Here is a 15,888-nt window from a genome sequence, read left to right as displayed (position 1 = left end):
CTAACGACGCCCCTGATGGGGACTGTATTATTTTGGTTCAGTTATTTCTGTTGTGTTGTTCATTCATGTTTTTTTTCTTCACAATGCCAACTATTGTATTGTTAGTAAGGCAATATGGGCTTGCCATAAGTGAGGCTCACACAGGCACTTAAACGGGCATGGAAATGGTGCAGGAGCAAGTTCTTGCACGTGCAATGTAGTACATTTACATTTAGTCATTTAGCAGACGCTCTTATCCAGAGCGACTTACAGTAAGTACAGGGACATTCCCCCGAGACAAGTAGGGTCAAGCGCCTTGCCCAAGGACACCATGTCAGTTTGCATGACCTGGAATCGAACTGGAAACCTTCGGATTACTAACCCGATTCCCTCACCGCTCAGCCAACTGACTCCGTAGTAGTAGTAGTAGACCCGGAGATCAATACGAAAGGTAGCTATGCTGAAGAGTTAATATGTACCTCTGTATTTCCTGAAATAAAAAGAGAATTATTCAACCATATGCACGCCTGGAACACATTGTGTCCAAGTGTGCAACATATACTTGGAAATCAAATGCATCATAAGTATAGAATGCTTGAACAAAGGTTGAGCTATGAGGATGCGGCTTTGGTCATCGATACAGCCATGCGCAGGGAGGCAGAGGACGACTTCGGTGGTCGGATGACAAACATTTCCGATAGACATCATCATAATGAGAAAGCAGACTAGACTTGCATAAGTAGGCTATATGATACCGTGGCAAAATATAAACATAATCTAAAATGGGATGTTCTTCAACTTTTAAATACCATAACTTCATAAAAGAAATACCACATTATAACTGTACTGTTTCAATAAAAACAGTCAACATGTTACATGTTTATATCTTTTATTTCCGCCACCCAGCAACGCGTATGTCTGACATAACAACCTCTGTCTTCATATTTTGAAGGCTACTGGGAAGACTCTAACCCTAACGTTAACTAGCGAGTTTATAGATTTCTGCTCAACAAGTTTGGCCATAAAAATGGCGGTGCAATGTCGTCTAAAAGACATACATTGAATCACAAATTCAATTTGATGAATCATAGCATCTACATTGACCCATCTGAGATTGGGGAGGAGCTTGGAAATTTGGTCATTTTACATTTAGTCATTTAGCAGATGCTCTTATCCAGAGCGACTTACAGTAAAGTCACACACAGACGTGCACGTTGGCTTGGTACAATAACAAGCAAGTCCATGCATTTCAGTCTATTTATTAGGCCTGAAAAATTATACTATTCTATGCATCCCAGATGCTGTTTTGCTCTGCTAGAATTATTCTGTCTCATTTTAAATTTAAATGTTACATTTTCACCTCTCCAATCTCCCCAGACTTGGAGTCTGTAAGTAAATTCCTAATTTCTATTGAAGATGAACATGAATTTCCTTGGCTCTCTCGAAACTGGAATGAAATGTTGGTTGGTTCGGAAATATTCCCTGAATTCAAAGAGCTTGAGTTCAGTCTGGTCTATAAAGTCCATCTGAGTTCAAGAGCCACTGGAACCTCAGTAATGTGCCTGTTCCTAGCAGAATGCTTATTATTGGAAATATATCTTGTCTGCCACAAGGTGGCAACCTTGCCATAATGATCAGAGACTAGAGGGCAAGTAGAGCAGTGGAGTCGTAGTTTCACAGTGCCTGTGTTAGGTGACTCCATCGACGAATTAATACATCATGGGACTGGCTAGTATTCTACCCGCTGCACTAAAAGCATTTAACGTTCCAAATAAATCATTAAATGATAAAACTAAGGATCTGAATTAGGTTCTTCAGCTATCACTAGACTCTGTTGCCCCTCTCAAACCTAAGAAAAGAAAAGATAAGAAATTGGCTCCATGGTATTCAGAGGAAACCCATACTCTCAAAAAGTCCACTAGAAAATTTGAACGGAAGTGGTGTACCACTAAATTGGAGGTTTTCCGCCTGGCCTGGAAGGACTGCCTAATGGAGTACAAGCAAGTCCTCATCAGGACCAGATCTGAATACTTATCTAAGTTGATTAGTAAGAACCAGCACAACACTAAGTTCCTATTTGATACCGTTGCAAAACTCACTATGAAAAGTACACATGGTGTTAGTACAGATCTCTCTCCCAATGATTTCCTAGAATTCTTTGACCAAAACATCTATGCAATAAGGGACAAACTACAGGCTAGTCCTGGAGGAATAGCCATGAACACTGAATTTTCCTCTATACCAAGCATGCTGCATGGTGAGGCTCTCACTCACTTTAACCCTATTTCTATGGAAGCATTCATAAAGCTGATAGATTTATCAAAACCCACCAGTTGCCTTCTCGATCCCCTCCCTGCCAAACTTTGTAAGGAACTTCTCCCTATTATTGGACCACCCATGTTTAGTATTATTAATGAATCTATCGTAACTGGCCAAGTCCCTGACGATTTTAAACAAGCAATTATTAAGCCCCTTCTGAAAAAAAACCTGCATCCAGGTTGTCTTAGCAACTACAGGCCAATTTCAAATTTGCCATTTCTCTCAATTATTTTTGAGAGAATCAGCTTAAATCAACTTTATGAACCTCTCCAGTCTGGATTTCGTCTTCACCACAGCACTGATACTGCATTAGCCAAGGTAGTCAATGATCTACTATTAGCCTCTGACACGGGCTCTATCTCTGTCCTGGTTCTCCTAGACCTAAGTGCAGCTTTTGACTCTATGGATCATGAGATTCTCCTGGAACATATGGAGAACTATGTTGGGAGTTCTGGTACTTCACTTCAGTGGTTTAGATTGTATCTATCTGACAGATCACAATTTGTCCACTATGATGGCTGCTCATCCAGAAGTTCCACTGGGTTCAGTTCAAGCCCCTCTGTTATTTTCGCTCTACATGCTGCCTTTAGGAAACATAATTAAAAGCTCTGGGGTAAATTTTCACTGTTATGCAGATGATACTCAGCTATATATGTCTATAAAGTCTGGAGAACTACCACACGCTATGGAAAAATGTGTTTCTTGGATAAGAACTTGGATGACAGCAAATTTCCTTCTTCTCAATTCAGATAAAACAGAGGTGCAAATTTTCGGTCCTAAAAAATACAGAAATAATTTATCCAATCTGAACTTAGACTTAAACGGCATCAAAGTCTCTCAAAGCCAGCTGGTAAAAAATTTAGGAGTCACAATGTACCCAGACCTTTCGTTTGAGTACCATATTAAGCAAATTACCAGAACTGCATTTTCCCATCTACATAACAGCCAAAATATGAAAATTCCTCTTAAAGGATGATGCTGAAAAACTAATACATGCATTTGTTACATCCCGACTGGACTATTGCAATGTATTATTCTCTGGCCTCCCAATTACCTACTTAAAAAATGTACAGCGGGTGCAAAATGCTGCTGCTAGACTATTGACAAGAACCAGAAAGTTTGATCACATATCTACTCTCGTCTCTTTACACTGGCTCCCTATCCAAGCCAGAGCTGATTTCAAAGTTCTATATGTTCATGTTGCCCCATCTAGATTTTACAAATAAAGTAAACCTGTTACTGTATATTGTTAGCGTTATTGTTTCTGTTACTAGTTGGAGACGACGAGGGACGGGGCATTCTCATCCTTATTCGTATAAGTATAACTTATTTTAGAGTTCTTTCCCCTGGAACAGATTTCATGTTCCAACCGAGGGGGGCTGGCGCTGTCTTAGTGTCTAGGGCTGCATCAAATACCCTTTTTTGCTCTGCTAAATTGCTGCGCTAGTCCACACTTGACCGGTAGGGATCTCATTCTAATATGACTGTAACTGTTAGCTGCTCCTGGCATTCTCTAATCCCTGCTCTCCTCTCTCTGTCCCCCCTCCACACATCCCCTGTGGTGTGGGGGGTTTGAGCTGTCAGCACCTGCCTGGTCGTCGGTCTGCCAACGCTAGACCTGGTCGCCAACCGGAAACCAGTCTCCATGACGGGCAACAGCGAGTTTCCCGGTCCCTTCCCACATCTACCTACATTTTGGTGTTTCAAAACCCATTGACACTTCCCTGCTGTAGGACTATGTTACTAAGCCTATGTTCTGCTCCTCTCTTTCACCAACCGTCTCTGGAGGAGGGGATCCCTCACTGAATTGCTCCTTCCAAGGTTTCTTCCCTTTTTTTCTCCTCCAGTGAGTTTTTCTGGGACTTTTTCCATGTCTTCCTTGAGGGTTTAGGTTGGTTGAGGGGCAGTTCTATGGGCGTATGTGAAGCCCTCTGTGGCATGCTTGCGTGTAAAAAGGGCTATACAAATACATTTTGATTTGATTTGATTTGTTGGGGAAGACACTCGCAGGCCTGCCTGTGATTAAGAGTTTTACTTATTTTGTAAGCACTTGTTGATAGTATTTTCTTCTGTTATTCTTCTATTATCTTTAACATTCTCCTCTCTCTCTATCCCTCCATCCTCTTCTTTCTGCCCCCCCCCCCCCCAAGCCAGTGCTGTGTGATTGTGGTTGTTCTTTTCTGGCTCGAACGCGTCCAGAATAGTGCCAGTCAGTCACTTTTGTGTGTGTATGCGTATGAGCGTGTGTGCACTCCATAAACATTCCCCTTCATAGCGTCCGTCTGACCACCGGCCTGCATCCACACGGGACCACACTGGTTCAGACGCCAGCCTGGAGACACACACACTCATACACACACACTCATACACACACACATACACACACACATACACACTCACACACACACACACACACACACTCATACCGACACACTTACAGACACACACGCATTCATACACACTCATACATGTGGACATTACAAACGCACATTTAGATTTTAATTTAGATTTAAAAGATTTCTAGCAGTTAACACGCAAGTCTCTTCTTTTTTTAAATCCTGATGAAGAAGTTGGTTTCAGTGTCAGGATGTTCCTGAGAAACATCTTCCAGTTGTCATGACTACACCTGTCCCATGGTGTCAGCTATTTGACCACACTCCTTCAGATCTCTCTCTCTCTCTCACACACACACACAGACACACGCAAACACAGCACATACCGGCAGACAAACAGGGACAGCCAATATCCCGTTGGTAGACCACAGAATTGACTAGAGAGAGAGACAGACAAATAGAGAGAGAGAGACAGATATAGAAATACTTATGAGGCCAAACATTTATAAACGTCTCTTTGCCGATGAGAGGGCACTACGATGAGCCTGTTTGCTTCCCTGTGGTTAACCAAAGCATCCTCTGCTCCCATCTTGTTTATCCTCTGTTGGAAAAAGACCGCATATCCCATCAGCCTCCACATCAGACACTCTGATAGGGCTGAAGGGAGATGTAGTTGTTTGCAGACTTGGTTAGCTCTTGACTCCTGACATTTGTAGTGTTTGTTATAGACCCTGACGGAGTAGCACTGAGGGAGAAAGTTCGCCCTCTGGTGTTCATTCTGACAGCAGAAAATCATAGAGTAGCTTTCTTCTGGTTCCGTTTTTATGGAACTGTTGTGAATACCAGAGATGGAAAAAGTACACACATCCTTCACTCAAGTACAAGTACAGATACTCATGTTTAAAAAGACTGTTAAAAGTTGAAGTACTGACTACACTTTTTCTCTCAAGTTGAAGTGTGGGCTCTGATATATATACTTAAGTATAAAGTAACCATTACTACACCTGTTTTAGTGTCACGCTGGTAACTGGACCTCACTTCATATTAATACATTAATGCAAAAAGACACTAAAGACTTGCAACACGCAGAGCATTCACCGGGAATCCTTTTTGACGCCGACAATTTCAAACCTTTCAAATCTCCCTCATATATGGCCATGGGTGATCAGGAATGTCTCCCTCTGTTATCCATAACACATTTTTTTAATTTTTTTTCACACACAACACGACACAAAAAAGTAAAAAAAATAATCTTAGGCTTTTTGGTAACGTTTTTTTTCAACATTTTGAAACGTTTTTATCAAAAAGAAAATTCACACACAGTGAGGAGAAGAGAGAGGAGGAGAGAGGGAGAACAGAGAAGCCTGAAACAGAGTATATTATCAAGAGCAGAGTACAATACTATACAGTAGAGTATAGTAGAGTACTAATCAATAAACCTTTTTATACAAATATTCTTCTTGCTGCCTTCTGCCTTGCTCCATGGTAGCTTACATACAGCTTAGCCCGGAAAAAAGCAATGACAAGAAATAATATTGATCATGCCACCAAATACAGATAAAAACTAAAGTAACTAGCCTGGCTTTAAAATGTAAGAAGTAGAACGTACAGATATGGTGTAAAAAATTTAGTAAAAGTAAAAAGTTGTCAGAAAAATAAACAGTGAAGTAAGGTACTGATACCAGAAAAATCGACTTAAGTACAATAACCAAGTATTTGTACTTCGTTACTTCCCATCTCTGATGAGCAGCTATGAATCAAAATGGTTCAATACAGTATGCCTCTGTATTCAGACACACACACAATGAAAAGTTAATGGACGAGAAATTGGACATGAAAGGCACCTATTTTTTGTTTGACATTTTTTCAAAACATTCCATGTCAATTCAACAGAATAATTCACGTTACAGTAATATGAACACATTTTAAATGATTTGTATACTAAGAAATCTAAACATCACAGATTTTTTTATTTTGATGGTCTCTTTAGAGTCGAAATCTCAATTATGGCTCTTGTTGTAAACCATCATTTTTACGTACTTACATATGACTTGTGTCCCTCAATGTAGAGAACATGAGAACATGATGTCCTGTTCCTCTGCAGGTCACATTAACAGACATGCAGCTTCTTCTGCACATCCTCAATCCCCTCCTCCACTACTCACCCACACACTCACAAGTATATTGAGTTTACATTAGTTTATCATCCACTGCACATTCTATTTTTTCTTGAGGAATAAGCTAATGCAGCTTCCTCCATAATTGTTCTGTTCCTTATTCCTTCAACTTCCATCCTTTCCACCTTCTCTTAATCATCTGAGAGCTTGGCTCCTGTCGGACATGGCTTGAGAGAGGGTGAGGTCTGGAGGAAGGATGATGTCCGAAGGGAGGGTGAGGTCTGGAGGGAGGATGATGTCTGAAGGGAGGATGATGTCTGGAGGGAGGATGATGTCTGGAGGGAGGGTGAAGTCTGGAGGGAGGGTGAGGTCAGGAGGGAGGGTGAGGTCTGGAGGGAGGATGATGTCTGGAGGGAGGGTGAAGTCTGGAGGGAGGGTGAGGTCTGGAGGGAGGGTGAGGTCTGAAGAGAGGATGATGTCTGAAGGGAGGGTGAGGTCTGGAGGGAGGGTGAGGTCTGGAGGGAAGTCGAGGTCTGGAGGGAGGGTGTCTGGTGGGAAGGTGAGGTCTGGAGGGAGGGTGAGGTCTGGAGGGAAGGTGAGGTCTGGAGGGAGGGTGAGGTCTGGAGGGAAGGTGAGGTCTGGAGGGAAGGTGAGGTCTGGAGGGAAGGTGAGGTCTGGAGGGAGGGTGAGGTCTGGAGGGAAGGTGAGGTCTGGAGGGAAGGTGAGGTCTGGAGGGAGGGTGTCTGGTGGGAGGGAGAGGTCTGGAGGGAGGGTGAGGTCTGGAGGGAAGGTGTGGTCTGGAGGGAGGGTGTCTGGTGGGAGGGAGAGGTCTGGTGGGAGGGAGAGGTCTGGAGGGAGGGTGAGGTCTGGAGGGAGGGTGAGGTCTGGAGGGAGGGTGTCTGGTGGGAGGGAGAGGTCTGGAGTGAGGTCAGGCAGCAGCATGACCATGGTCTCTCTCTTCATGGTCAAGTGAAGTCTGACAGGAACAGGATGTCTGGAGACAGTCACCAGGTGGACCAATTAGAAGGCTCCAATCATCTCGGTCCCATATCCCTGTGCCGACTTGGCCCCCGCCCCCACGCCCCTGCGTTGGCCCATGGGAGAGCCCAGAGCGGAGAAGGGCCTGAAGGAGACTTGTGGCGGGGCAGAGGGGGAGAAGGAGGAGGAGGGGAGGAGAGGAGAGGCTCTAGGGGCACTGGGAGAGTGCTGGGCGTGCCTCTGACTGGAGGAGGGCGGGGTGGGGGAGGGGAGAGGGGCATGTCTGTGGGTGGGGCAGGGCGGGGAGAGTGCGGGGGAGGGGAGAGACGGCGCCCGGCGGACACTGGCCAGGGAGGCAACAGGAGGGCCAAGCAACGCCCCCTGCTGGGCAGCCAGCCGCAGGGAACCGGGCGAGGGGTACTCCCCCAGGAGAGATGGCCCCCTCCGACCCCCCTGGAGGGAGGAGGCTTGGGAGGGTGGGGCCAGCTGGGGGAGGGAGGGCCAGGCCCAAGAGGTTGGTGTCTGGAGCAGGAGCGGGTCGCTGGCACACTGAGACAGGTGTGACACTAGGCGCGCCCCCATAGGGTCGGGGGTCTGCCCCTCCAGAGAGCTCAGGTACCGAACCACCTCCCCAACACACTCTCTGAACCCCAGCGTGCGATAGTCCCCTGCCAAGGCACGCGCATCGAAGTAGCCTGAAGGTCCACAGACAGAGGGAGGGAAAGGGAGAGGTATTATGAAAGAAAAGAAGGACAGAGGGAGGGAGATGGAGTCAGGGAAGAAGGCTTACCTTTACCACCCATAGCATGCAACAGTTTAAGGTGGTCCACAGTCATCTGCAGGATCTCAGCCTTCTCTAGTTTGGAAGAGCCCTGACAGGGAGAGAAAGAGAATGCTACCTTAAAACCCAACGACTCACAAGGTTCTAGGGGTGCTGGTTGTCTTCCTGCTGATTGGCCGGTTACCTGATTGGCCGGTTACCTGTTTCTCGAAGGCGCTGGGGACTAGTCTCCTGAGCTCTGATAGGCTGTGGTTGATGCGATCTCTACGTCTCTTCTCAATAATCTGAACGGGAGGAGCAAGGGGACAATCAGAACCACGATCATACTTCAACGCTCAGCCTGGTGTTTACTATGTGGTGACACTGTGTGATCTCTCCTGAGATTAACTTACTCCTCTCCTCCTCTTTCTGGCTAAGATCTGAGATGTGCTGCCAGGTGACATGGAGCCAGAGACTGGACTGGAGAGAGGGAGAGGGAGAGGGAGAGCGAGAGGGAGACATGTAGAGATATTCACTTTGATTGTATTACATACTGTTTTTGTTATGCTCTCTTTAATACAAGACAGAGGCAAGATGGCACATCGTTGCTTTCAATCAGAGTACAGAAGATGGAAGAGAGGAGAGGAGAGGAGGGGGGAGAAGAGGAAGGGGAGAAGAAGAGGGGAGTAGTGAGGAGAAGAGGTTAAGAGAAGAGTAAAGGAGAGGGTAAGAGGGGAGTAAGGAGAAGAGAGAGAAAGAGTGGAAGGAGAGGAGAGATTGTTTTGGTTTAACGCCAGTTTACAGACATTAGTTGCAGTTGGATGACATGCAACTCTCCTTCCATGCTACCAAAGCATTTTTTGAGAGATGATTATATAGCTTCAGGGCATCTCTGTAGCTAGCTCCTCTAACATGCACGTTATGTTGTACAGTCTCTCTGAACACGACCAGTAAATATGGAACTTGTTTTTGGGAATGCTCTCATCTTACATCTCACAAAGAGCTTGACAGCTTAAAGTCTTTTAACCATCGTCTGTTGGAGCTGTGTTGGATTTGGACATTAGACACTGCCAGTTTCCCTTCATGTTCCAGTTTAGATTCATAATATGATTTCAGATTTTTGCTCTCTCTTCTTTTGAACATAAACCCGGGTAGGTTGAGTTGTAATTCAAAATGATATCACTAAGTTAAATTTTGTGACACACTTTTTTTGTCAATGTTTTGTCAATTTGTCAAACATGTTGTACAATGTTCCAAAATGACCAGTATAGAAAATGTTTTCTCACTAAAATAAGACTTTTGGAAATCTCATTGAGGATATCATTATAGCAGCACAACCTAACTAAGGGTATTCATGAACTTGATATGAATTATACATTCCTGTACATTTATATAACAATACAAATGGGAGTGAAGAGCAGGGTTATGGTCAGAAAACTGACAAGAGATTAGATGAGACATTTTAGAATATTTCTGACATGAAAAACATCCCATAATACTGAAAACTAACGTGTGCATCTATTAACTCTCACTCTGCATCCATCAGGTCTATAAACCTTCACTCTGCATCCATCAGGTCTATAAACCTTCACCCTGCATCCATCAGGTCTATAAACCTTCACCCTGAATCCATCAGGTCTATTAACTCTCACCTTGACACCACACAGAAGAGTTTCAAACTGAATTTCAAGAACAGTGATATGAAAGATTATATTTCTGGGGCACTTTCAGTTGGTCAGGAGTCGTAAAATAACTGATTACAGTTCAACCTGCACTGTTACTGCTCCACATCTATATCTCGGATGGGATTGATAATTAACCTGTTTGTTTAAATATGATTGTTCAGTCTGATAAATCTAGAATTCTGTTCATAAAGACACCCAATGGTAGGCATGTTACAATGATGACTGACATAAATCTTTACTCTTTGATTAATGTACATTTTATAATCTCAGGAGTGTGATGGGTCAGAGGGCTGTAATCTCAGGTGTGATTGGTCAGAGGGCTGTAATCTCAGGTGTGATTGGTCAGAGGGCTGTAATCTCAGGTGTGATTGGTGGATGTTCTCACCAGTAGCTGTCCTCCTGTCCCACGTCGATGAGCTCGTCTGCGTCCGTGTCCGGAGAGCTGTAGTCGTGAGGTCTCTTCATGTCTCCTCCTCTTCCACTCCTCTCCAGGACAGCTACCAACGGAGGCCAAGGTGGGGATTGGATGGATGGATGGCCCTTGTCTTCTCAGTGGGAATTCTTCTCCTCTACAGTCTAGATGGATGGATGAAAGTCTAGATGTCACACTCGACCTCCTCCTGCTCTTCTCTGTTCTTCTGTCAGGTCGAGCAGCTTGGTCATCCTCCAGAAAACAACATTTATCAGGCAGACGCTCATAAACTGCTACCCTATCACTGCTAACCCTAACCCTATCAGTGGCATCCAATTATAGTCTCTCAGACTTTCTATCTCTCTGTTTCTATCTTCTCCCTCTCCTCTCTCTCTCTCTCCTCTCTGTCACCCAGTGTCAAAACAAGACTTTGGCACTTGGGCAGGGTTGCCAGTTTTGGCTCCCCCTCTCTTTCCTCCCTCCTTCCCTCTTTCCCTCCCTCCCCTTTCCCCTCCATCCCATCCCCTCCTCTCTCCTCCAGCATACCCCCACGCTCAGTCATCCTTTCAATTAGCCGTCGCTCTCTGCTGTTTCATCCCACACTCCCTCTCTCCCTTCTTTTCTCTCTCGCTGGTCTTGTAATTACACCTTCTCCCCTAAAGAACAATAGGAGAGAGAGAGGAAGTTAGAGAGGAGAGAGAGAGGAGAGAGAGAGAGAGAGAGAGAGAGAGAGAGAGAGAGAGAGAGGAGAGAGATGTGTGGGAAGAGCTGTCCCAGTCACAGTTGGTTGGGGTGTAAAGATTAAAGGGTTAGCATGTGATTGTGAAAGATATCTGTCAGTAGAGTGTGTATTTTTGTGTGTCTGTCTGCCTGCCTGCCTGCCTGCCTGCCTGCCTGCCTGCCTGCCTGCCTGCCTGCCTGCCTTCCTGTCTGTCTGTCTGTCTGTCTGTCTGTCTGTCTGTCTGTCTGCCTGTCTTTGAAGAAAGGGGTCCGGCAGGTCAAGAGAGGAATCAACTAGTGAGTGTCTGAACAGAGCGGCTTTTCACCAGACAAGATAGCAGTCTACACATACACACACACACACACTTAAATGCATATACAAGCAGTACATTCACACACACATACACACACCCACACACGCACAGGACACATACACTCACACACACATACTTTGCCATCTCGGATACACTCATTACTTGGGTTGCTGCAACCGTGGGAAGATCTCTGGTACAGGTTACCATGCCAACGCAAGCAGTTGCTGTCAGGAGCAAGCTACTGACCAAGCAGTGTGGTTGTGTATGAGTGTGTGTGTGCATGCGTGTGTGTGTAGTATGCCCCCTCCAACACAATTGAGTGTTTCTCTTCCTGCTTGGCAGACTGGAAGTACTGTTTCATACCACCATGCCTGATCAGAAGATCTCTCTGTTTTTTGAATGAGTGTGTGTGCGTGTGTCTGTGGTTGTGGTGTGTGTGTCAGGATGAGAGGAGTAGAGAGATCCCATCTTCTCCATCCCTCCTCCCTCCATCCCTCCATTCCTCCCTCCATCCCTCCATAATTTTCAATCATTATTTAATTCTGGTCTGGATCTCATCTAAAGTCCCTCCATCAGGAATGAGAGAAGAAGGGTTAGGGTCTCTGAGACTCTCTTGTTAGGGTTAGGGTCTCTGAGACTCTCTTGTTAGGGTTAGGGTCTCTGAGACTCTCTTGTTAGGGTTAGGGTCTCTGAGACTCTCTTGTTAGGGTTAGGGTCTCTGAGACTCTCTTGTTAGGGTTAGGGTCCTTCACAGATCAACTTTCTTCTCCATCGTTTTGCTCATGTTGTTCATAAAAACTGCGTCTGAACTTTTAGTTCTTCCCCTTGCCACCCTCTCCTGGATTATGGATTGTGGACTGGATGTTGGATTGTGGACTGGATTATGGAGGAATTCTATGATATTTCTGCAGATCTTAGTCTCCCACTTTACACACACACACACACACACACACACAAGCACACACACACATAGTACACACACCCCATTATCCAAGGCCACTATCTGGCTGCAGTTGTTATGACTCACAAACACCCTCACACTCTTTAATACACACAAACATTTTACATGGGCCAATCACTCCCTGCATAATCATTGATGCATGACTTTTTCTGTTGTGTGGAAATCTGTAAGAGAAAACAATAATTTTTGTACAGGAATCATTCCAAGTTAAATTTAGCAACAGTTATGTTGCTACGACTACCAGGTTGACAGTCTGGTTGGTTATGATAATGTTTTTCTTTTTATTGTAACATTTAATCCTGCAATATTGCCTATAAATACGGTCAATAATATAGAGAATGAGAAAGGGAGACAGAGAGGCAGGGAGAGAGAGAGAAGCGGGGGGAGAGAGAGAAGCAGGGAGAGAGAGAGAAGCAGGGAGAGAGAGAGAAGCAGGGAGAGAGAGGGAGAGAGGCAGGGAGAGAGAGGGAGAGAGGCAGGGAGAGAGAGAAGCAGGGAGAGAGAGAGAAGCAGGGAGAGAGAGGGAGAGAGGCAGGGAGAGAGAGGGAGAGAGGCAGGGAGAGAGAGAGAAGCATTGTTCACAATGTGTGCTTCATGTTTTGGCTACTCGCAATGTTTTGTGGCTATCTTGTTGTTATGATCAGTGACCTATGCACTTTGTAAAGCTCTCTCTTGGAAGTCGCTTTGGATAAAAGCGTCTGCTAAATGAATAAATGTAAATGTAAGCAGGGAGAGAAGGAGGGAGAGAGAAGTGAGTCAGGTGGTTGAGCGGTTAAAGAATTGGGCTAGTAATCAGAAGGTTGCTGGTTCGATTCCCGGCCGTGCAGAATGACGTTGTGTCCATGGGCAAGGCATTTCACCCTACTTGCCTCGGGGGGAATGTCCCTGTACTTACTGTAAGTCGCTCTGGATAAGAGCGTCTGCCTAAATGTAAATGTGAGAGAAGCAGGGAGAGAGAGAGAAGCAGGGAGAGAGAGAAGCAGGGAGAGAGAGAGAAGCAGGGAGAGGCTCTTAGATAAATAAAGAGGCTAAAAGCCAAGCAGAGGAAACAGAGAGAGTATTTTGTGGCTGCAGAGTGGGGTCCCTGTTCCCACAGCACTGAGGAAGACATTCACCATGTCACACACACACACACTCTCATACATGCACACTCACACACCACACTCACACACACCCCAGAGCGCGGTGCTGTGGTGGCTCGCTGGTGCCGGCCCCCAGACAAGAGGAGAGGGCCTTGAGAGCCACAGGCAGCCATTGTGCTGTCGCCGCGGAAACCAGCCTCTTCATGTCAGACATGTTTTTCTGTTTGTTTTCTTTTTCATGTTCTTAATGTGGGCCGGGGGAATGCCCCCCCTCCCCTCTCTTTGTTCTGTCGCCCCCCCCCCCCCCCCCCCCCCACCGACCCATCAGCACTGCCTCCTCCCCCCCTTCTCCCCTCACGTTTGTCTGTCGCTTTCTTCTCTCTCTCCCTGGAGAATGTCATGTGTGAAGCTCTGTGCAGACAGCCCCTATCTCTGTGGTGCTATGGCCTGCCTCTTTCTTCTCCTCCCTCCATCCTCTCTCCTCCCCCTCCTCTCCTCTCTCTCCTCCCTCTCCTCCCTCAACTCCTTCTCCTCTCCTCCCTCTCCTCTCCTCTCCTCCCTCCCCTCTCCTCCCTCTCCTCTCCTCTCCTCCCTCCCCTGTCCTCTCCTACCTCTCCTCCCTCAACTCCTTCTCCTCACCTCCCTCTCCTCTGGTCCCTTTCCTCTCCTCCTCTCCTACTCTCCCCTCCTTCCCCCCTCCCCTCCCCTCTCCTCTCCTTTCCTCCCTCTCCTCCCTCAACTCCTTCTCCTCTCCTCTCCTCCCTCTCCTCTCCTCTCCTCTCCCCCTCCCTCCCCTCCCCTCTCCTCCATCTCCTCCTTATCCTCTCCTCCCTCTCCTCTCCTCCCTCTCCTCCCTCTCCTCCTTATCCTCTCCTCCCTCTCCTCTCCTCCCTCTCCTCCCTCTCCTCTCCTCCCTCTCCTCCCTCTCCTCCTTATCCTCTCCTCCCTCTCCTCTCCTCCCTCTGCTCCCTCTCCTCCTTATCCTCTCCTCTCCTCCCTCTCCTCCCTCTCCCTCTCCCTCTCCCTCTCCTCCTTGTCTTTCTAGCTGCATTCTGGAGCTTTGGCTTTCTCTGTCGTTTGGCTCCTGGGTCTATACAGAAAACACATGCAACTCTAAAACAGCAAAACCTTTCTGTCTTTCCCACGCTTAGCCAATTTTCTTCTCAAGATTAAACAAACTCCAACAACAAAGGGATTGATATAAAAAAAAGAGAGAAAGTGAAGAAGAAGAAAAAAAATGAGTCTGGTTATGATTCCACCCCCCCCCTGCCCTCCCCCTGTAGAAGATGCCCCACAGTCCTACAATGAGAAAAACAAAATCTGAAAAAAACAAGTTACTATTTTGGAGAGTCTGAAGAATGTTGGTGGGTGCCGTGACTCTAAAGACTGCCGTCTCTCTTCCCTAATCAGCCACTCCGACTGTAATCCTCTACCACATCACACACACACACACACACACAGGACACACATATACACACACACACACACACACACACACACAGGACACACATATACACATACGCAGGACACAGTCCTCCACCACATCACACACAGGACACAATCTTTTATGGCTGCGAGAGACAGAGAGAGAGTAAGTGAAAGGAAAGAGGGAAAGAGAGAGAGAGGAAGGAAAGAGAGAGAGAGGGAGGAAAGAGAGAGAGAGAGGAAGGAGAGAGAGAGAGGAAGGAAAGAGAGAGAGGAAGGAAAGAGAGAGAGAGGAAGGAAAGACAGAGAGAGGAAGGAAAGAGAGAGGGCTCAGAGAAAGAGAAGAGCCTAATCCGTTCGGTGTACCCTGCTCAGGCACGCAACACGGCTGTTTAACTCTGAAAGCCCAAAACAGGATTTACCCCTGCATTCACACTGAATAACATCATCAGGCTGTATAACATCACCAGGTTGTATAACAACAGCAGGCTGTATAACATCACCTAACCCTAACCCACTCAGGCTTGGGGCATGTTTAGTATTGATGTATGTACCGACTTTCATACAGTTGGTATCACATTCTATTTTGAAAGATTTTGAACTTAAAGTAGCGATGCTTTTTGTAGGAGTAGAACTACCTTGTTGACATGGTAGTGGGACACCTTCTCCCAGTGTCTCCTGACAGCCTTCAAAGTCTCAAATCCTCCTCAGAGTTACACCTCTGAGCGGCGTGACATCACACACAACACCTCCCTGCGTGGGCAGCTCTGGACAGAGGAGTCAGGAGTCAGCATCAAGGACAG

At 46.2% G+C, this 15,888-nt stretch overlaps 1 protein-coding gene across 1 annotated transcript; it reads right to left on the bottom strand.

Moving 5' to 3' along the window:
- Positions 1–7,768: 7,768 nt before the first annotated feature.
- On the bottom strand, positions 7,769–10,636 carry heyl (hes related family bHLH transcription factor with YRPW motif like). Its single transcript, XM_067256434.1, has 5 exons — positions 10,557–10,636; positions 8,900–8,966; positions 8,708–8,791; positions 8,517–8,598; positions 7,769–8,421 (listed from the first exon to the last, which is right to left on the bottom strand). The coding sequence occupies exons 1-5, from the start codon at positions 10,634–10,636 to the stop codon at positions 7,769–7,771; spliced, it is 966 nt and encodes a 321-aa protein (XP_067112535.1).
- Between the last annotated feature and the right edge of the window lie 5,252 nt (positions 10,637–15,888).

The sequence above is a fragment of the Osmerus mordax genome, chromosome 18, assembly GCF_038355195.1.
Source record: "Osmerus mordax isolate fOsmMor3 chromosome 18, fOsmMor3.pri, whole genome shotgun sequence".
NCBI classification, from domain to species: domain Eukaryota; kingdom Metazoa; phylum Chordata; class Actinopteri; order Osmeriformes; family Osmeridae; genus Osmerus; species Osmerus mordax.
Note: the sequence above shows the minus strand (reverse complement) of the source record. Positions and strands in the feature narration are given on the sequence as shown.